Genomic DNA, 8921 nt, shown 5'->3' on the forward strand with positions numbered 1-8921 from the left:
TAGATTGGCCACTACACCGCAAAACCTCTAGAACTGCTACTGGAATCCCCAAAACTCTTCCTCCTTCCGGCTGCGTTACCTATAACTTAAGGAGTTCAAATATGAAATTTAATCGAAAATAAAAAAATCGACACCCAACTCACCCACAATCCCCTTGTCTCCCTCCACCCCCACCCACCCCTGCTTCACATTCATAGAATATTCATAGCATTTGTCCAAGTTATTGCTTTTGGAACGATATTTTTTATCTACTTTTCAAACATTAAAAAATAAGTACAAAAGACAACTTTTTTTCAACAAAAAAAAAAATTCTGTGAAAAACAATTTCCTTCAAATAAAGTATACTCATAAATCTATAAATACTTATTTCTAATTATCAAAAATTGAAATAGAGCTAAGAGAACTCCTTATTTAATCATAAAAATCAAAGAATAGGCTTACAACAAACACAAATATGCTTAAATAAAGATACTAAACTAGGAGATGAAATTTTACATCTCAATTATTTCTAATTTCAATGAAGAACTATTTTAGCTTAGAAAAAACTATGAGTTTCATAAACATTTTGCATGTAATTATACATGTTTGGATTTTGATTTATTGTTGGTAATAATTCCAGTGCATCAAATTCAATTTTGTAGTCCCATAAATGTTGTTGGGATATTATCATGTCATTGTTGCAAGATGGTCCATAAATCAACTCCTTGATCTTATCACACAAAGTTGTGGCTTTAAATTCCATTGTTGAATTTGTGTCGATCTGCACCTAAATATATCAAAACATTTAATGTTAGTTTAAACAAATCTAGTTTGATTTTGATTTGTAAAAAAAAATGACAACTATAACAAACAATGTTTTTATGCAATTATTAGCAAAACATATTTCAAATTCCAACATCATGTTTGTATAGGAATGTAGGTAAACCACACATCATGCGTTGCCTCTCATAATTCTAGATAAAATTAGAGTTATGTCGGCTTTGTTTTTTTTTTTTTGACTCGTTATTGTATGGACTTTATGAAAAAACTTAAGAATATTTTTAATATAATTTTTCTTTAGATCGCGAAGTCCATTGAGCAACACTGATATCCAAACACACCAAAGTAATTTCTTATGTATACTGACCTGAGTTTCAAAAGAAATCTGAAGTGTAGAGTTTCCATTGAGTTGAAAGTTGGTAGACAAAACTTCAACACCTTCAGTCTCGTGGCATAATCGAATGATGTTATTAAAAGTGGCTATATTGTAAAGGCCAGTTATTAAAACCACGATCATATTTGGGCCCATTTCATGAAATTCTATCTGCGAAGTTGACTTTGTGCTTGAGCTGGGCTCATTAGCTGCATTGAGTGATTGGGCTCTCTTTTTGCCCAATTTCAGTTCTTCCAAGTCTTTCTTGCTCTTCTCCAAATTCATTTTCGAGCTCTTTACGTAATTCACCGTTGCATCTATTAGATCTGACACTGTCATTGTTGTTTCCTGCAAGAATACTCAAATTGTATTACAAGAAATATACAAGCATGTATAAAAGGTAGATTCGAGAGGTTGAAGTTCATGGAATTTGAATTTAGTTTTTTTGAGTTGTTGGATTCTAATTAAAGAACTTATATATATGCATAATTTAGACCAAAGCTAAATTCAGTCGAACACCTTTAACACACAAGTAGACTCATCTAAATGAGTGCTCACATGATCTCAATGCACTAAACTACTCCATACACCGAACCATATAACAGTAAGTTCATTTCGAGGGTTGTACTCGGAATAGGTAACGAAACCTGCTTCCCTTGCAATATTTTCTACTAACATTCATATCATTCTCAATGGGTTACATACTTTGGCTAAAATATTCAGGTTAATATTATACTTGATTTTTATAAAGTCCATTAACTAGATTTTTTTTTATTTTTTTATTTTTGGCAAAAACTATATTGATAGATGGATCCAACTAGTTACATGAAAAGGAAACTAGAAGAAGTAATCACAGAAACAGCAGTTCGTTACATTTTCTTGAAGAAAGGAGAGAGCCAAATTACAAGTTACATTTTGTTGAAAAAATGATAGAGCCAAATTGGCAATGTTGATATCTTCTCCTGTTCACTGATTATTTAGATCCGAATTATGCACTTCTTGTTTTTGGGCTATAACGAGGCCGAAAGAGGTGAAGAATACACTCTATGGCAGCATATTTAAACTTGTTTTGTTTGCACAAGAAGTTGTTATGTTTTTGGATGACACGAAGCATGCAGAAGTTCAAACGTGTATTGCAGAAATAATATTTGAACAAATGAAAAGATGGCACAGGCTGAGCCACAAGAGGTGGTGGTGAGGGCTGGAGGTTTGTGGTGAATCTATCAATGTGATTAAACCTCATTGCATAATCATAATACAAAGTATATGAATCCTGAGACATTAATCGAGGTGTGTTTCGATAGTCTGTTGGTGACGAATATGAATACATGCGTGCAATACAGAAGCAAATTCAGATGAAATAATATCGAAAGACTCCTTCAGCACAGAGGCATATCAGAATTTAGGAGTTTGATATTTGAATCTGTTGCACTTTCAAATTAAAATTTATGAATTCAAAATTTGAAATCATAGTAAGTAAGTACGCTAAATATTTTTAATAACAAACCTTAGAGGTAGAGGCATGAGTAGGAAGCATGGAATGAAGTTGATTATAGAGATTCTTCATATGATTCCTTCTATTTTTTTCCACATCTTTTCTTTCCAACTTTTGAACAATTTTAGACTTTAGGGAACGTTCCATTCTTGAAGCTTTTTGCCTTTTTGAAGGAATTATTTATTAATTACAAATGTTAGCTCCAAATATCTAGTGACTAGTTTATTATGAGAAGTATTAATTCCTTTTATAGAGTCCACACACCAAGGTAGCAGCTGGTCAACAAGAACATGCATGCATGTTGGCCAATAAGAGAATTCATTTAACTTAGACCCAAAATGGGATGATTTATATTCAGGAGCGAATCTAGAATTTTAAATTTGTGGGTTTCTAGGGAAAAATCAAAATTCAAAAAAAAGTGACGGATAAGGCTAGAACCCACAATCAAGAGGACAACAATGCTTCAGCAAGCATCTTCTTTATCACTAGACCAATAATACAGTTTATTGTGGGTTCCCAACTTACAAATTTTATATATTTACTAGATTTCTTATTATAATTACAATATTCACACGAAAGTTACTGGGTTCCCAAAAACTCATGTAACCCCTTAAATCTGCCTCTGTTTTTGAAAAATTACTTTTGGTAAGAAGAGGTTTATGTTTTAAAAGTACATGAAAATACTTTTGAGTAACAGTTAGCGTATAAAAATAATTTTTTTTGGCTTTTCAAAAACAATTTTCTACTCTCCGAAGCACTTATTTTTCTCTCAAAGTTTGGCAAAACACTTCACTTTTGTTAAAGCAAGCAGTTTTTGAATAAATAAACACTTTTAGCCTTTCAAAAACTTGGCGCAAACAGGGTATTAATCAAAATCCTTCTTAATTTCTAAGAGTAAATAGTTACAACATTTTTTTAAGTGTGTTTGTGAGGTGAGCCAAAGGCAAAAATACGACTTAGAAACCAATTCAGAATTTAAAATTTGTGAATTTTATTAATCAAGGACGGAGCTAGATATAGCCGAGGAGGTTCATCCTGATCCTTTTTGGCGAAAAATTATATTATTTATATATAATTTAAATTATTTTTTACGTATGCATATGCAGTATATGTAGAATCTCCTTTAATTTTTTCGTGTGTCTATTTCATATTTTGAACCTTTTAATAAAAATTCTGAATCTGTTATCGTCTACATCAACATCAAATATATGTAAGAAAATATTAAAAATCTACATCAAATATTTAGGAATTTAACCTATGAAAGGTGAAACACATGTAGATTTTTCTTTAGGCTTTAGTCTACTCGTTTTCTTGTTCTTTCTTTTTTTTGTCTGTATTTTATTTGGGAACACTAGTGAGAAAACAAAGAGCTAAATCAGTTGAATTGTTGAACTATATTGCGCGTAGAAAATAATAATTGTAGCTAATGATGACGCATAATTTTTGCATGATTATATAATTAATGTTATTGCTTTAATGCAAATTGATAAAATTAATTCCATGCTATAAAGTATGAGAGGGTCGATTCTCAAGATCTAATACACGATTTGATTATTTTTTTACTTTTATATTCATTTCTTCGTTATTATTTCGATTCGTTATTGTTTCATTTACAATAATATATCCTTAAATCACTTTGATAAATTCAACTATCAAAGAGTAATTCGTTCTAATATATACACAACATATTAATAGGTTTCAAAAAGTAAAATTTTTACTTCATGTTACTCTTAGGTAAAACTTATACTAACAAATTATATTACTCCTTCGTTTTTATTTTATTTTATCTATTTTTCTTTTTAGTGCATTTTAAAAAGCATGACCCTTTTTCTTTTTAGTAATTTTTTAATTTCAATTTTAAATTTGACTTGTTTAAGACCACATGCATAAAGAATATTTTGATACATTTGACATATCTTTAGTTTAAGATCATAAGATTTAAAAATAATTTTTATTTTTAAATTTAGTAATAAGTTAAAACAGGTCAATCAACTTAAGGAAAAACTACCCGGATTAGCCACTATTGAGCTTTTATTACCACTTAAAGATTAATTTTCAATTAATTACAATTCATAACCCCTTTTTGCCTATTAATTATTCCTAATTACAATTCATAACATTTCTTATGTATTTTCTCTCTTTTTCTATTTTCTATTATTCTCTTCTTTTTTTCCTGTTTTAGTTTTTTTTTTCTTTAGTTTTTTTTTCTTTTTTTTGTTTTCTCTTTATTTTTTATTTTTTCACTTTTTTCTTTTTATTTTTTATTCATTTTTTTTTTTTTTTTTTTCTTTTTTTTTTTTTTTTTTTTTTCTCCTTCTTTTTCTCTCATTTTCCTCCTCTTTTTTTTTTTTTTCAATTTCTCTCCTTCTTTTCATTTGTGCGAACTAGCAAACACAAATACAAGTGCAAACTATAAAATACAAATTTAAATGCGAACTATAACATACAAATATAAGTGCGAATTATAAAATACAAATTCAAATATGAACTATAATATATAAATACAAGTGTGAACTATAAAATACAAATACAAATGTGAACTATAACATATAAATACAAGTGTGAACTATCATTTGTATTTTTTAATTATTGAAAAGGACGATTGATATTCTTTCTACGAATACATGTTTGTATTTATTGTTACTAGTTGTATTTATTTATACAAATAAATACAACTCAAATTTTTATACAAATACAATATATACAAATACATATTGTATTTATATTTGTAAAATCATTTGTTTCATTTGTTTGTCATTGTATTTGTATCAAGTGATATTTGTTTATTTACAAATATGAATGATAATTTTGATATACAAATACAAAACGGTACATTTGTATCAAATGATACATTACATATTTATATATTTTAGAATCATGAAAATACAATTAATGCACTTACTTATTTGTATACAAATACAAATGACAAACTGTACATAGTGACAACTAAATACAATATGCAATCAACTTACAAATACAAATACAAAATAATTTCTTAAAAATTAAAAGATAATGAAGAAAATAGAATATAAATACAAGTATAATTCAAATATAATCTAAATATACAAACACAATAAAATCATAATATAAATATAATCCAATATAATATGCAATCAATTATAAAATACAAATACAAAATAACTCTTCAAAATACAAGTGTGAATTACATAAAATATAAATGATGGCGCAAACTAACAAATACAAATAAATGTGCGAATTATTAAATACAGATACAAATGTGAACTATAAAATATAAATACAAGTGCAAACTTTAAAATACAAATATAGTTGTATCAATAAATACAAAAATATAAATGACGGTGTGACTACAAATACAATAAACAATTATGATATTTACGTTATCATCTATGACTTATACTCGACTAGTCATATTTTTTGAAAATACAAAAATTATAAAATAGAACAAAAAAAATAATAAAGAAAATAAATACAAAAAAGAAAATAAAAAAATTAAAAAAGAAAAGAAAAGAAGAAAGAGATTAAAGAGAAAAAAAAAACAAAAAGAAAGAAACGAAAAAAATAAAAGTAGGAAAAAATAGAAAAAAGAAGAAAAAATGAGAAAAACACAAAAAATAAAAAAAATATAAAAAAGATAATGGCAGTTTAGACAAGAAAATATTCAGTTCAACGAGATAAGTGTGATTGAGATTTTTTTCTTTTTAAAAATATTGAATTTCATGTTTGGCGTGACTAAATAGGGACTGTATTTATATTTTATATGAATACATACTATCTGTAAAATCGAATACAGTAGACGTAAATCGAATATAGCGACTATAAACGATAATTATATAAAATATAACTATAAAAAATGAGTTTTATAGCAAAATACTGTTATTTTTAAAACATTACTTTAATTTAAAATGGAGAATAATAGATAGAAGATGCTGGTGCAAAACAATTTTACTTATGCACATGTCAAAATGACACCTGTCTGTTTAATTCTCAAGGTTTTGTGGGAGTGGGACCTATTGTTTAGCTTTGAATTTTAATCAATCAAATACAGAAAAATTTAAAAATATATTCTGAAATATACTTTTCTCCATTAGTAGGTTTGTCGCATGAAATATTTCTGAAAGAATAGTTAATTTCAAGAGGCAAACATAAATTTCGATAGTTTGAAGTTTGATTGTAAAAAAATTTGATATTTTACATAATTATTAAAATTTTTAATTTTGGGTCTATCAATATCATAATTAACTCCTAATATATTCAATAAAAATATTTTTTTTTCTTTATAAAAATACATAATAGCTTCTGATACATTTTTTTTTATCGATTTTGGATCTGTCGAGATATATAATTAGTTCTCGATACATCCAACGAACATACATTTTTTCCTTTGTAAAGATACATAATAACTCTCGATATACTTTTTTTTATTTTGGGTATGTCAAGATACATAATATATTCAATGAAAAAATATTTTTTTCGTTTGTAAAGATGCATAATTAGCTCTCAATACATTGTTTTCAATTTTGGGTCTGTCGAGAACATAATTAGTTCTCGATATATCCAACAAAGATACATAATTAATTGAGATTTTTATAATTACTTTGTAATAGTGGAAGTTCGTGTAAATATGATAAGTTATGGTGTATGTTTATATTATTTTTCTCAGTAACAATGACATTCATCCTTTACCTCGAGATCTTGGCGAAGTATAATAACATACTCAGTGTATTTCCACAAACTTACATCTAAGGAAGATAAAGTGTTCGCAGTCCATATTGCTACCTCAGATGAAGTAGAGAGACTATTTTTGATAGACCCTCGACTCAGAAATAACCACAACAAAACATAAAAATAAAAATAAATAACAAATGGAGTTTCGAGGAAGTGCGACCCATTATTTACCTTTCAATTGAATTTTCATAATATGACAAGAATTAAATTCCAGTATTGTTATAGCACTCAAGTGTAAAACCACCCAATTTCGACTAGATAATTAGGAAAAATTCGTATAATTCTATAATTCAAGTTCTTGTATGAATTGACGACTTATTATTACAAATGAATTGACTTGATGGAAACATGCATTTTCTCGAGGTTCGTGCCCTGGTTCATACAATGCACCACCCGCTCTTCTATATTTAAAAGTTAAAATAAGCTAAGTTAATTATAAAATTATTTTCATTGAAATGAGTTAAAATTGAAATAGACTAATAAATGAGGTTAGAATTCAATCCGCTCACTCTTACAAATGGATTTGATGAAACAGAGACGGGGTCAGAATTCTGTTGAGGGGTCAGGATTCAAAATCTGAAGAAAAACTCATCAGAGGAGGTTCAACATCTACAATATATACATAAAAATAATTTTAATCATATATTAATAATATAATTTTTCGTCGAAGGGAATTTGGACGAACCTCTATTACTAGACTGTCTCCGCCTTTGAATGGAAACATGCATACATGGATTGCATTAGGGTTTGGAATTTGGATAAAGAAACATATAACAGGGGAATGAAGGAACCTAAAAGAGGATTAGGGTCGTTTGGTTAGGAAAGAGTTATCCAGGAATAATTAGTTCCAGAAATAGTTATTTCAAGATGCATTATTTCATCATATATGAAATAACTTATTCCATCACTATGTATAAATGACGGAACAAATAATCTCAGGACTAGCTAATACCTCCAACCAAATATAAAATAAAATAATCCTATACTTTATCCTCGAGACTACTATATCTTATACTTCACACCAAATATCGTGTCCTAATCTCATAACACGATCTCCCATGCCAAAAGAATCAGATGAGGGTTTGAATTTTTAAAGGAGTATTTAGGGCCAAAATTTGATTCACACGGTTCGTATGCTGGTTCTTATAATGTATTGCACGCTCTTATATTGAGAAAAACTAATATAAAAAATTTAAAAGTATTGAGAGAATGATCTCTCCTTAAACAAAACGTTTAAATAATTAGATATTGTGAATCTATTATCCCTCAATCCATTCCAAACACGTTGTAATTGATCTCCCTTTAAACAAGACGTACATTTAAACGATCACATATTGTGGATCTATTATCTCTCAATCCATTCCGAACACGTTACAAATAGGCCATTATCAAGGGTCGATTCTCAAAATCTAATACACGACTTGATTATTTTTTGTCTTTTTATATTCATTTCTTGTTAATTATTGCGATTTAATTCGTTATCATTTCATTCACAAGATCAATCAGAATCATGCACCTTTAAATCACTTAGATATATTCAACTATACCGTTTCGCAAGTAAACACATACATAATAGCAGCAGATCTG

The 8921-nt window shown here is 27.9% G+C and overlaps 1 protein-coding gene across 1 annotated transcript; it reads right to left on the minus strand.

The window, feature by feature from the left end:
- Positions 1 to 535: 535 nt before the first annotated feature.
- LOC107844131 (transcription factor bHLH162-like) lies at positions 536 to 2816 on the minus strand. Its single transcript, XM_016688623.2, has 3 exons — positions 2640 to 2816; positions 1127 to 1480; positions 536 to 766 (listed from the first exon to the last, which is right to left on the minus strand). The coding sequence occupies exons 1-3, from the start codon at positions 2772 to 2774 to the stop codon at positions 536 to 538; spliced, it is 720 nt and encodes a 239-aa protein (XP_016544109.2). The 5' UTR covers positions 2775 to 2816.
- Positions 2817 to 8921: the final 6105 nt, after the last annotated feature.

The sequence above is a fragment of the Capsicum annuum genome, unplaced genomic scaffold (genome assembly GCF_002878395.1).
Source record: "Capsicum annuum cultivar UCD-10X-F1 unplaced genomic scaffold, UCD10Xv1.1 ctg74898, whole genome shotgun sequence".
Taxonomy (NCBI): Eukaryota; Viridiplantae; Streptophyta; class Magnoliopsida; order Solanales; family Solanaceae; genus Capsicum; species Capsicum annuum.

Excerpts from the sequence above, each read along its gene's own strand:
- LOC107844131 (XM_016688623.2), bottom strand. The coding sequence starts at position 2,774 with ATGGAACGTTCCCTAAAGTCTAAAATTGTTCAAAAGTTGGAAAGAAAA. Across the intron at positions 1,481-2,639 it reads CTCATGCCTCTACCTCTAAG|GAAACAACAATGACAGTGTC; the intron begins GTTTGTTATTAA and ends GTATTCTTGCAG. Across the intron at positions 767-1,126 it reads AGATTTCTTTTGAAACTCAG|GTGCAGATCGACACAAATTC; the intron begins GTCAGTATACAT and ends TGATATATTTAG.